The following is a 13,963-nucleotide window of genomic DNA, read 5'->3' as shown; positions in this document are numbered from 1 at the left end:
GGACCCTACGGGTTCATCGTTGCCTCATGGGGGTGTGCCTCAGCTTGATGTCTGTCTGCTCTCAGTGAGGTGCCTTGTCATCCCTTAGTGTCTGCATCTGTTTCGTCGGTTCCTCCTACAACGGGATCGGTGGTGAGATGTATTGTACCGGTATCCTGGAATCCGATGTCGGAGGTTTCGACTTCTCAACCTGTGGATTTGACGCCATTGTGCTAGCAGTAGTGTCAGCATTATGGCATCAGGCGCCAGCAACTTCCGCTGCTGTTCAGTCATCGGGTCCTTCGACCAATCCAGTTCCACTTTTAGAGGAGGTTCATCGTTCGACGACGCCATCTCCTTCTGATGGTACGGCACTGTCGGATGGTAGCGTGGATGCTGTTGACACACCTCAACTACTCATCTGGATTGCCGATAGCCTCAGTTTACAGCGTAGTAGCTCGTCGGCGGATATATTATGTCGGTTGCACATGCTATGTCCCATCAACAAGCGTATATTCGAGCGGCTATGGTCTTATTGCAAGAGCTATTTCAGACCATTCTGGATCAGTTGGCTCACTTCTTTTCGTATGTCACAGCTGTGCGTCGCAGGGGGCCTTTGCACTTATCCTCATGGGAGGATCGGTTCTGTACTGATCTCTTTCGGCAGCCGTGGTCTGGCAGATCTCTTTTCAACAGGGTGATTTGAGATGTCGCCAACAGAGTTGGTCAAGATGCTCATTTACAAGTGTCAGTGGAATTGTTGAAATTCCAGCGCGCTTGCAGGAGGAGGAATCGTTACGTTGGCGACGACCAGCCTTTTATGTTCTTGTCAATCCGGACCTGCGTGCAGGTTCTACTGCTTCCTTCCGTGGAAAGGGGTCCTTTGGCAGAGGATGGCCCAGCCGTCAATGTCGGGCGTTCTCGGCTTCACGACCAGCTTCCACTGCCGACCAGTCCACTTCGCAAAGGCCTGACAAACTTGATGACATTAGAACGCGACTAGGTTCTTCCACCTCCAGCCGTGCCCTTTCTGACTTCCCCAGTAGGCGGACGGCTTGGGACCTATGCTCCTAACTGGATCATCTTGGGAGACCCTTACGTCCTCTCCATGTTATCCACGGGGTTTCAGCTGCCAATCATTGGGGATCCTCCTCTCACTTTACATCCGGATCGCAGAACGTATCCCTCTCACCAGACGTCTGTTCTTCGATCCACAATAGACACCTTACTCAAGAAACTTGCGATCAAATCCCTGGGTCAGGCTCCGACCGTCCAGGGGTTCTGTTCTCCAATCTTGCTGGTCCCCAAGAAGGATTCGGACAAACTGAGGTTAATCTTCAACATGAAGATATTCAACGAGAGGTTTCTGCAGCCTCCGCCCTATTTTCGCATGGTATCGGTGGCACTCCTCAAGACCATTATCAAGCCGGGAGACTACATGGTCAGTTTGGATCTCCAGGATGCGTACCTGCACATCCCGATCTTCCCGGCTCATCGCAAGTTCCTTTGGTTTGTCTTCAAGGGCACCCACTATCAGTGGCGTGTCCTCCCGTTTGGAATTTCTTTGGCCCCGTGGCTGTTTACACGGGTAACGAAGCCTATCACCAGTTTCCTTCACCGCAAGGGAATAGTGTTCGAGGCTTACATCGACGACTGCATTCAGGCGCAGACCAATCATGCCCTTCTGCTTCGTCACATGCAGTTTGCGATACAGCTTCTTCGCCAATTAGGCTGGTTAATCAATCTGCAGATATAGGAACTAGTCCCTACGCGCCGTCTTCAATTCATTGGAGCAGTGTTCGACACAGAGGTAAAAAATATCTTTGTCCCGAGGGATCGTTTCTGCAAGATACAGCAATTGGTCTCTCTGGCACTGGCGCACCCCAGGACGCTTCGTCAGTGGCAGGAGCTCCTGGGCCTCTGGACATCGGCTCAGGCGTTGACCCTCAGGGGTCAACTACAACTTAGACCCTTGCAGTTCTTTCAGAGTGGGAGATCCCGTTGCCTTGATCACTCTACCTCTGGAGCTCCATCCGCATCTCCTGTGGTGGATGGAAGAATTGAATGTTTGCAACGGAGTTTGTTTAGGGCCGTTTGTTCCGTCTCACCACCTGTATATGGACGTGTCGCAACACGGGTGGGGAGCTCATCTTCTCAATCAACAAGTGGCAGGGTCTTTTGTCGATCGTGCCTGTCACATCAACGTTCTGGAAATCAGGGCGGTGATTCTTGCAATCAGTCATTGGCAGGATGTCCTACGAGCAACTTCCCTCATAATCCAATCGGACAACGCAGCGGTGGTTTGGCATATCAACAGGATGGGGTCCATGGGGTCTACTCAACTGCTGCAGTGGACCCAACTCTTCTTCGATCTGGTGGACTCTCTCAACGTCTTAGTCCGAGCCAACCACATTCCGGGGGTTGAAGAATGTCATCGCAGATTCTCTGTCCTGGCCGAGTCGTCCCTCTCCAACGGAATGGAGATTACATCCTCCGGTGTTCCAGACCCTTTGTCTTCCGTTGACGACTCCGACAGTAGATCTTTTCGCCACCCGATTCAACCTTCAGCTGCCTCAGTTTGTTTCACCGATTCCGGACCCTCTGACTTGGGACCTCGATGCTCTAGCCATTCCGTGGGAGGACCTGAACACTTACGCGTTTCCGCCAGTGGCCCTTCTTCCTCGCATATTAGTGAAACTGCATGCAACTCCGAGGATGATCCCGTACCACTTCCCGTTCGACCCGATCTGCTGATCCATCCGCACTCCGACCAGCTACATTGGTCCCCGTTGACGCTCCATCTGCACGCTTGGCACATCTACATCAGTCGTTAACGGCGAAGGGCTATTCTAAACGGGTGGCTACTGCCATTTCTACAGCGCATCGTACTTCTATGAGGTCACTTTATGATTGCAGGAAGAAGGGCGTCTCATCCCCCCACTACGGCCTCCCCGCAGATGGTGGCAGAGTACCTTCAACATCTACGAACCTCCAGAAAACTCAAAGGTTCTACACTATCTACCTACCTGGCTGCTCTTAACACTGTTATTGCAGCGGCCTCGGGTGTGAAGGTGTCCACTGTCCCTGAACTCCAGTCTCTCCTCCGGTCTTACAAACTGGCTGACCAATCTCGGAAGTTCTGGCCTCCAGCTTGGGATCTTTCCATTGTACTTGCTCATCTCACTTCAGCTGATTACGAACCTTTGGAGGAGAAAGATTTTCAACATGTCTCCTTTAAGACCTTCTTTCTCTTGGCCTTGGCTACAGCTGCCTGTATTTCTGAGTTGCATGCTCTTGATGTTTCTCGGGTGCAGTTTGAAAGGTCTAGACATGCAACAGTTTTCCTTGGTTAGGATCTTCTCGCCAAGAATCAGTTACCAGGACAGCCGGATCGCACATTCACGATTCCGCCATTGTCCACTGTCTTGGGCCAGATGACACTGAGGATCTGTCCTTGTGCCCGGTGCGTGCATTAAGGATTTATCTAGCTGCCTCACAGGATTGCCGCAGACTGCGTAAGAGATTGTTCATTCCATTGTCTACTGCCTCCACCTCGGAAGTCTCCCGTACTACCTTGGCGTTTTGGATGCGAACTACGATCCTGCGTGCCTATGCCTTTGCTGACCTACCTCCACCGTCGACGGCGAAGCCTCGTGAGACTCGAGCTCTTGCCTCCACCATGGCTCTTCATAGAAATTGTTCCCTGCAGTCCATGGAGGGCTGTTTTTGGAGATCTGATACGGTGTTTGCTTCACACTACCTGACAGACCTATCGGTTACAGATGTGGAAGGTCTACATCAATTCGGCCCCTTGGTCCTGGCGCAGCAATTGTCATCGGCCCGTGTTCCCAGATAAAGCAATCCTTCTTTGGTCGGTGTTGCTCTGTACATAATAAAAGATATCGATGTTATCCATGTCTTTTTACTTTTTTCCATTGGGATTAGATTATTCTCACCTATGGGAATAGGGCGTGTCTGCACTGTCATAAGTTATGACTTAATAGGCTGTGAGGCCATTCTTGTGCTACATGCAGAGATGATCGACACTCCGCTTACTGACCTCTACTCTCCGAGCAATTACGTCAGTAAAGTGTTGATTTCCGATTACCTACATGGTTTTCGAAGCGTTCTACTCCTAAGTCCTTTCACACCTTGGTAAGGTAGGGAGATTGGTACTGAACGTTAAACTAGTTGAGCAACCGAGCTATTCCCTCTTTCACCGCCTTCCAGTGTGTGACTGTGGGGGGTAGTTTCGAAGCAGGGACTGGCCAGATTAAGGTCTTCAACTTTTAATTCACTGGGGTCACCTGATAAATCGCGGGGCAGTGGGGCCTACTTGCCAAACTGCGTCTTTTTGCTTGTCAAAAGTTGCGGCTGAAAACCACATTAATTCAGGAGCGCCCACTCCCTAGAGTTTTTGTGCTGTGTAAGCCAATGGGTTACAAGAAACCCATCTATAGTTTGGAGTCAGCATATCGGGACTTGGTGCTTTCTCCTGGCCTCCTTGGGGTTATTCGTCTTCCCGGTTGTACGTATTGACGGGGTAATCTGCGACCCTCCTACCAACCGTGGGATTGTGCATACCGTGAGATAGGATAAGTTTAAAAATTTGTTAATTTTATAATAAATTGTATATTTATATACTTATCCTATCTCACGCGATGGATACCCACCCGACCTGCCCCACATCACAGATTACTGGAAGCTCCAAGAATGACAGGCACAGGTAGTCACATGATCAGCTGAGCGAGCTGCACGCTTACGGAGATGATTGACAGGTGCTGATGTCGGAGGGGGGGGGTGAGGTCAGGGCGGGTCAGAGGCCAGTAAGATTTGATTCAACTTAGCCTACAGCACGTTTCCACACATGGTCGTAGAAGAAGAAGAGAGGTGCATACCGTGAGATGGATAAGTATATAAATATACAATTTATTATAAAATTTACAATGTTACATTCTTGACATTTTGTCGCATCTGTGCATTTTCTTGTTACCAGAGCAAGTGTGGCCTCCACCATCCCCCAGCCAATGAGATCTACAGAAAAGGAGATCTCTCTGTGTTCGAGGTGGATGGCAATGTCAGCAAAATATACTGTCAGAACCTGTGTCTACTAGCCAAGCTATTCCTCGACCACAAGACGTTATACTATGATGTAGAACCATTCCTCTTCTATGTACTAACACACAATGATGACACTGGGTGTCATCTAGTGGGCTACTTCTCAAAGGTATGTTTGTGTGATAGTAACAGTACTTTGGAAGAAGAATTGATGTTTGCAAACCTCATTAACTCTTGCTCTATAGATATTTTGTTTACTGTTCCAAGAAGTTGAACTGTAACATGTACGGATGTAACTTGAGCCTTCATTGGTAATGCTTTTGTGAAATTTGCTAAGTGGTAATGCATGTCTTGATGTTAAATGTTCTCTGAAAAGAAATGATTTACCTACATTCCAGGAGAAACACTGTCAACAGAAGTACAATGTATCCTGTATCATGACAATGCCACAGCACCAGAGGAAGGGATATGGCAGATTTCTCATAGAATTTAGTATGTATTTGTTATCATTCTCAAGGAGCCTATTTTATGATTATTATCTGTATTTAATAGCTGCTTCTTATGGTTTGTGTTTACAAAGTTGAAAATTAACTGAATTTCTTTTAAACCACTTTTCTGTCAATATTCAGTGCACATATTAGCCATTGAATTGAGTAATTGAACTTTTAGTAGAATCTGGATGCACAGCATTATATAATGTCATACAGTGTCTGTGTTGCAGTAGAATTAGGTTTGAAGAAGTTTAGAAGCTTTTATTGAAAAAGTGATTGTTTCCCTGTGCAGGTTATCTACTGTCTAGGATTGAAGGTCAGCCAGGTTCCCCAGAGAAACCACTGTCAGACTTAGGCAAAGTCAGCTACATGGCATATTGGCGCAGTATCATCATTGAATACATGCACAAGGTGGCTGATGATAAAATAACTATCAAAGGTCAGTAAGATCTGTATTCTTGATTTTGTATTTAATCTCAATTTGTTACTTTGTATTATAGTCTCATCCGTCATTTGACAAAGTGGCAAAACTGTATTATGGGTTGTTAGAGAAGGGCCCCCCGAACTGTATTTCAAACTCTCCAGTAAGTATCCTCACTTGTTATAGGCTGGAATGTACAATTTTGACATTTCAGCAGGACTAATTTCTCCAAACAATGTAAAACTAAGCTGTGTGCTCATTAATAATAAAGAGATTTTCCTTTTATGGAACAAGTTCCCATACATCATCATCCGTCTCAGGCTTGCCTGAGTTCCATTCAAGTGCAGACAGCATTATTCTACTGTGATTAGATTGATGTGTTCTACTGAGACAAAATACTGCTATAGCCTCCTAAAATTTGAAATAAGTTTCTTGTTTCGTAGCTATTTTTGCAAACCTCTGTTGTTAGCTCCCGCAACAACAAAGTTGTGGGGGATATAGAAACGAGTTCCGTCCATCCGTGCATCCGTCACACTTTGTCCGAAGAATATCTCCTAAACTATTCGTGATGGCTTAACCAAACTTGGTACACATGTCAACATGATCCCTAGATGTGCCTTTTGGGGGTTAGACCCAGATGCGAAGTTTATGTTTTTTCCATGGAAACATTACTTAGGCTGTGGCTATGAGGATGTCATCTTGTCCGGAGCAGATCTTCCAAACTATACATGCTAGCTTCATCAAACTTGGTACACATATCAAGCATAATCCCTAGATGTGCCTTTATGGGGTTAGACCCAGATATGAATTTTATTATTTTTCCTTATCCTGACTCATGCTCTTTTGCTTGTCTTCTTCTTCTTGCGAACATAGTGGAACACTTGTATCTCCTTATTTGAAGCTCCCTTCAAAATAAAATCACTAATTGGTACTCACCACGAGTTGCTCCCCTTTGTCTCCCCTGGCGGGAAAAGGTGTCGCCACCCTCTGGCCATGTGCTTCACTCTCTCCTTCTTCGCCCAGTGAGCAGGATGTGAGAGCGCCTTGTGTCTCCTTACACACATATCCTTTGATAATCTCTTAGTTTTTACCTCTCATAGGTTACTATAGAGGTATAGCTAGTATCCTTTACTATTTGTATTGATTAATTATCGTTATTTCTACTGTTTATTCACGTGTATTCGCGTGATTGTTCAGCTAGCTTTACGCTCATGAAAATCTGTACGATTTGTAGATTACGCTTTTCTGCCTCCGATCCACATGTAATATGCCCTAGTTGTTCTACGTGCGTGCGTTTAATTCACGTTGCAGTTACTGCATTAATTTATCTCATTCTGCTTTTAATAAATATCATCTTTATGCGTCTTAAGACGTGCTGCAGATAGATCACGCAAACAAGGGCAAAACATGGCAGAGAGTCCAGATATTCCTTCCAGTCAGCTGCTAGCGATCGACCCTCTCCGTCTGGTGTTCTGCTAGAGACCCCTGCGGCAGAGGAACGTGGGACGCAGTCCGTTACCTCGAAGAAACGACCGGCCTCCCAGACATCCCGTCCATTGCAGACTAAGTCTAAGAGGGCCTCATCGCCGCCTCAACGCAGATTGAGGACACTCCAGGGCAGCGCCAGACTTCCAAAGGGAAATCTCACGAAGACAGCAAGAACTTTCAGCCGAGATCGCTCCAGCAGCAGAGTTGGGCCTCTACGATGATCAGCCGATAATCATCCCCGACTTACGGCAGAAGAAGCGACCGTGTCAGCGACTGTGACTTCTGCAGAGATCTCCATGCAGCCTGATGCCTCTACACCGACGCCAGACGCCATTGATGTGAACCCCATCGCAGAAAAGACGCCGACGACTTCGTCACAGATCATCCCAGAAGACATGATGCGGCAGATTATGAACATCATGGAGGACCACTACAAACTGCGCGCAGCAGGGTCCGAAGCTTTCGAAGGCTCCAACGTGACAGCACCCCAGAGGCACCCCCGTCAACGTAGCAGCCAAGACGATGTCACCTTCGCTGAAGGAAGTCCCGCACCACCTTGACGAAGGACCTAGATGTACAGCCTTCGCTAAGGCCTTCGCGGCGGAGAGATCATCACCATCTTCGATTTCATCTCTAGATATGGACTCAGACCATCAGACATCACGGAAGCCTTCGCTGAAGGTCATATCATCGATCCCCGGACCGGACGCAAATGAAGCTTCAAGCTGGCGGCATTCGCGAAAGACATATGATTCCAGATCTTCATCGTCTAGAAGAACATCGAGGGACTGCCGAAGAGCTTCGCGAAGCTATCAACATTCACCTCACAAGTCTCCGAGAAGATCATCCCATAGACGATCTCCACTCCGTTCATCACCAGGTCGATCACCCATCAGATCTCCACATAGAGCGGCGCACAAGTCAACTAGATCGCCACAAACCTCATCAGATATTCAGATAGCTACACGCAGTCCCGAAGAGCATCTACAATTTATTAATGATGATGGTTTTGAGGATGATGGAGGAATCATATTTTCTGATGCAGAGATACGGTATTGGATGGTCAATAACCTAGATCTCACATCACCATCTAAAAGTGGCAATACAGCTCAGACGTATTTGATGAAGGAAGATGATCCAGATGCAATCACTCTACCCCCGATCGACCCGATTGCGGCAGTGCCACAGAATCTAGATGCAGCTTTCCAGAAAGCTACGAAAGTTCAGATACCACATCTACCCAACTTTCAAGCCAAGAAGTTCTCCACGCATAACATGGACTCCTTCTACAAGGCCCAGGACATCGATGAGAACTATAAGATCATCAGCGATGTAAAGAACAAGATTTACAAGATGGATGATCGCAAGTTGGCTCATATAGAAACCATGACGAGACGTATGTTCTTTGGGTTAAATAGATCTAGGACGATCAATGAGACTCTTATTACTAGATTCCGGGATTCCACGACGGAAGATGATAGAATGATTTATTCTGCCTTACTTATGCAAAAGAAAGATCAGCAGTTTTTAACGGATCATCTTACATCTGTTTCAGCAGCACTGACCTTAGCTCGTCGTCAAGGCCTCCTCGCCTCCTGTAATTGGGGGGAGAACTTTACAGCCCCACTTTATACAGCCCCGTGGTCGACAACATCCATCTTTGACGGAGAAATCGACAAGGTCGCCAAGGAAGTCTCTAAGGATTCCAGGGAAGTCCTTATGATTAGATCGATGGACACACTAGCCAGCGTCATTCGTCAGACTTCACAAAGATACTCAGGCAGATCTAAGTTCACGGGCCTACAAAGAGCAAGAGACAGGAAGATAGCCAGCTCTAGAGGTAAAGATTCTTTTCGTCGCCCATATGGCAACTATAGAGGAGGATCAGGAAGAGGCAGGACACCCAGAGGTTCCCGCAATTATAGACGCTGAAACACAGGTTCGGAACGACTGGAGTCTTCCACCCCCAGCCGTTCCAGTACAACCAGCTCAAGTGGGTGGACGCCTCCAACTACACTGGGAAAACTGGGGAATACTGCAAGATCCTTACGTCTCCAACATTATTCAACACGGATTTCGTATCCCTCTACAGGACAAGCCTCCGCTGACAATCAAACCCCCCAAGTTCGATTTACAAGCGCAACAACTACCAAAGATAAAAGAGGCTGTCTCATCACTCCTATCCAAACAGGCCATAGAAGTAATAGATCAAGCAAACGTCGAACCAGGTTTCTACTCCCCAGTTTTCCTAGTTCCCAAGAAAAACTCCACGGAGAAATACAGACTCATCTACAACATGAGCTTTTTCAACAAGAACTATCTACGCAAACCACGAAGTTTTCGCGATGATACATTTGCCTCAGTTACGCCAGATGATTCGGTCCTATGGACTACATGGGCAGCATAGATCTACAGGATGCCTACTTGCACATCCCCATTCATCCCGATTCCAGGAAATACCTACGATTTACTCTAGAAGGGCTACATTACCAGTGGAAAGTACTCCCATTCGGAATATCATCAGCCCCCTGGCTATTCACGAGGATAACGAAACCGATTATCAAATTTCTACATCGTCAAGGGCTACGCGAGTCGTTTTACCTCGACGACGGGATACAAGTAGATCAAGATCCACTCGTCTCAAACTACAGTTAAATTACATCATAAAGCTACTAACACAACTAGGTTGGTTAGTAAACTTACGCAAGTCGGACCTAGTACCATCGCAAGAGACCTACAGTTCCTAGGTATTCGATTCATCACAAATCGCAACCGTATTATGGTACCAGAAGACCGTTGGCTCAAGATACAACAGACCATTCCACCAGCTCTACTCTCTCCGTTACCACTCGCGACAATGGCAGAGCCTACTAGGTCTTCTCACATCAGCCCAAGACATGACTGTCACAGGCAGATTACAGTTACGTCCCCTACAGGTCCTCATCAACGCACATCTCAACGATGTACAACCATTCAGTCTACCGAAACATCTCAGACCACATCTACTATGGTGGACCAAGAAATCGAATGTCTGCGAAGGGATTTGTTTAGCAGAGCAGGAATACAAAACCCATCTGTATGTAGGCAGCGTCACTCCAAGGTTGGGGAGCTCATCTCACCAACCACACGATATCAGGGTTATGGAATCAGCAAGAATGCAAACTCCATATAAACAGTCTAGAAATGAAAGCTGTAATCAGCGCCATTCTACATTGGAGCACATTTCTACAAAATGCGCCCTAATGATCCATACAGACAATTCGACAGTGGCGTTCTACATAAACAAGCAAGGCTCAACGAGATCGATGAACCTTTTGAACCTAAGCTTTCAACTGTTCGATTTAATACAAGATCTAAATCTACATGTCAAAGCAGTGCACATTCCCGAGCCAGAAATATACTAGCAGACGCGGCTCTCTCTCGGCCTCATCTACCATCACCGACAGAGTGGATGATCAACCGGAAATTTTTGCACAGATAATCAAGCAATTAGGGCGCCGCTAATAGACCTATTAAGCCACGCGATTCAACAATCAGCTACCGACATTAAATTGTCACCAGTCCCAGACCCCCAAGCTTGGGCAACGGACGCTCTAAGTCTATCATGGGAAGGCCTCAATGCGTGCAGCGTTTCCGCCGCCAGCAATAATACCTCAAGTATTACAGAAAATCAGACAAACACAGAGCCTACAACTCACTTTGGTCGCCCTACTGGCCGGCCAGAACGTGGTTTCCCATACTAATTCAAGAAATCGGTCAACCAACACTGGAGCTACCCAAGCGCGCCAAACCTGTTAATTCATCCTCACACCAAACAAGTGCACGGAAACCCAGCAATGTTCCAACTACACGTATGGACTGTATACAAATGTGTTTAAACAAGAGAGGATATTCTGCCAGGGCGGCAAAAGCAGTCACGCTTGCCTTACGTTACTCAACTCGTGGCAATGTACCTATCGACGACAAGTGGCACAGTTTCGAAAATTATGCAACAAAGAAAGGGTTTACAGCAAGAGAGGCTTCACAACCTCAAGTGGCAGACTATTTGTGTTACCTACGCCAAAACAAACATTTAAAAGGTTCAACGATATCAACATATCTTGCCGCCAGCTTAGCTCTGTAATCACCATGAGAGCGGGTGTCAAATTGACAAGATCTCCAGAGTTACTGGCCTTACTACGAGCTTTCGATTGGAGGACCAAAGCGGAAGTTCCACGCTTCCAGCTTGGGATCTGAATGTAGTGTTACAACACCTCACGAGTGAGGTCTATGAACCCTTGGAATCGACAAACTTTGAATTTCTCTCACAGAAAACATTGTTTCTGCTATCGCTAGCCACAGCAGCAAGAATGTCTGAAATTCACGCTTTGGATTACGAGAGGATACAGTTTGATGACAATCATAACACAGCGCACCTCCTCGGATTAAGATGGGATTTCATTGCAAAGAATCAACTGCCAGGTCAACCAGACAGATTATTCCACATCCGGCTATCCTCTATTCTCGGATCACAAGATACACAAGACCTATCACTGTGTCCGTAAAAGCTCAAAGTTTATTTCTGACGATCCAAAACAAGGAGAAGATTTCTCAAACGTTTATTCATCCCATTATCGCCCTCTGAATCAAACAGAAGTGTCACGGACCACAATATCTATTTGGATAAGGACTGTCATTCTCCGTGCCTACAAGGCAGCAGGCTTGGACCCACCAACAGCATCAAATCCACATGAGATCAGGGCACTGGCCTCTACCCTCGCCCTACACGGTAACTGTTCCTTGAACACGATTATGGAAGGATGCTATTGGAAATCTAACATGGTATTTGCTAATCACTACCTAAGAGACATCACTACAGAAGATGTCTCTGGCATTCACCATTTCGGACCACTGGTCCTCGCTCAGCAACTGACAGTCCCTCGTAGGCGTTAAAATATTAGCCTCACAAGATTAATATGTATTTTATACATACTCATCTAGCTTATAACTCTAAGGAGTTTTAGGGCTATGTATATATGTTCAGCTTAAGTATTCTACCTTAAGCATATACTTGGATATAGTCAATTTCAGTGCCTCTATCAGAGTCACCTATATATATATATATATAATTTATATGTATTGTTCAATATATTCATAATGTAATTCCCCTTTAATGGCTTTATATAACCTATGGTTTCTTTATACAGGATACATCCTAAATCTAAGACTTCATGAAGTTCCGTGGGGATATTACAGTATATCTATACTAAATCACTAATTATAAATCCAAAGTATTCTGTTACCCACCTCCGTTCCGTAGGATGCTACAAGCAAAGAGCATGAGTCAGGATAAGGAAAATATGTAATTTTTAGAGTAAAATTGATATTTTATACTTATCCTGACTCATGAGGTTAGCCCTCCCATCCTCCCCACATAACACTTTGGATTTCCCTGTAAATTCAAGTGTTGGGCTCGCTAAATCAGGAGAGAGTGGAGCACATGGCCAGAGGGTGGCGACACCTTTTCCCGCCAGGGGAGACAAAGGGGAGCAACTCGTGGTGAGTACCAATTAGTGATTTTATTTTGAAGGGAGCTTCAAATAAGGAGATACAAGTGTTCCACTATGTTCGCAAGAAGAAGAAGACAAGCAAAAGAGCATGAGTCAGGATAAGTATAAAATATCAATTTTACTCTAAAAATTACATTTTTGCTGTTTCCCTGGAAACATGACTTAGGCTGTAACTATGAGGATGTCATCTTTTTGCATTTCCATGGCAACAAGTTAGGCTTCAACTGAATTTGGTCGTAGTGCTCCTTTCTTGAGTAGATCTTAAAAACCTTTCAATACTCTCCTTCCACTCTGCTGTATACACTCCAAAACATTTGACATAATCATAACTAGCAGACATATTTATAAAGAGTATTTTGCCGTTGCGGGGGATATTGATGACTTTGTCTTCTTGTTATGTCTGGACTGAGTGTGATCAGCTGGTCATGCTACTCACACTTCCTGGTAGCAATTATACCCCTATCTGAGGGAAGGGGAGTAACTCCTGAGGCTTTCAGACAAGCAGAATTGTCTGAAGCATCAAGGGGCCTGAAGTAAAGTTAATTTACTTTGTAAAGGAACAGTTACGTCATCTACATGTTTGATTTTATGTGTTTACTCTTTATGTGTCAACTTGAAGTCTAGGAAATTGCAAATTTTGCAAATGTGCGTGTTTTTTCCAGCCATCAGTCGTGCAACTGGGATGTGTCCTCACGATGTTGCTGGGACCCTGCAGCAGCTGACCTTCATGGTCAAGAAGGATGGAAAGTAAGTACCGAGACTGTTAGATGCATGTAAATAAAGTTTGACTCGTTACCTGCTTCCATTTCATGCCAAAATACTAAGAAACAGTGTTTCAGTGAATATTTAATGATTGTCTTACAAGTTATTTACTTTTGGTTTGTCTAGTTCATATTGGAAGTCTGTGTCATATAAGTTGGATGCCAAACACTACCTCAGTTACTGGAAGTTATTTTTCCTTTTAACAGATTTAAGAA

At 45.7% G+C, this 13,963-nt stretch overlaps 1 protein-coding gene across 4 annotated transcripts in view; it reads left to right on the top strand.

The window, feature by feature from the left end:
* Nucleotides 1-13,963, top strand: part of LOC124275755 (histone acetyltransferase KAT6A-like) — a 33,827-nt gene that overhangs the window by 15,299 nt on the left and 4,565 nt on the right. For all 4 annotated transcript variants that reach the window (XM_046711423.1, XM_046711433.1, XM_046711415.1 and 1 more), the window contains exons 11-14: nucleotides 4,976-5,206; nucleotides 5,436-5,529; nucleotides 5,821-5,967; nucleotides 13,649-13,733. In XM_046711423.1, the coding sequence (XP_046567379.1) occupies nucleotides 4,976-5,206; nucleotides 5,436-5,529; nucleotides 5,821-5,967; nucleotides 13,649-13,733 (557 nt within the window). The remainder of the gene's footprint in view (nucleotides 1-4,975; nucleotides 5,207-5,435; nucleotides 5,530-5,820; nucleotides 5,968-13,648; nucleotides 13,734-13,963) is intronic.

This window comes from Haliotis rubra, unplaced genomic scaffold (assembly GCF_003918875.1).
Source record: "Haliotis rubra isolate DU_JTF1 unplaced genomic scaffold, ASM391887v1 Scf105, whole genome shotgun sequence".
NCBI lineage: Eukaryota > Metazoa > Mollusca > Gastropoda > Lepetellida > Haliotidae > Haliotis > Haliotis rubra.
This window is presented reverse-complemented; position numbering and strand designations above follow the sequence as displayed.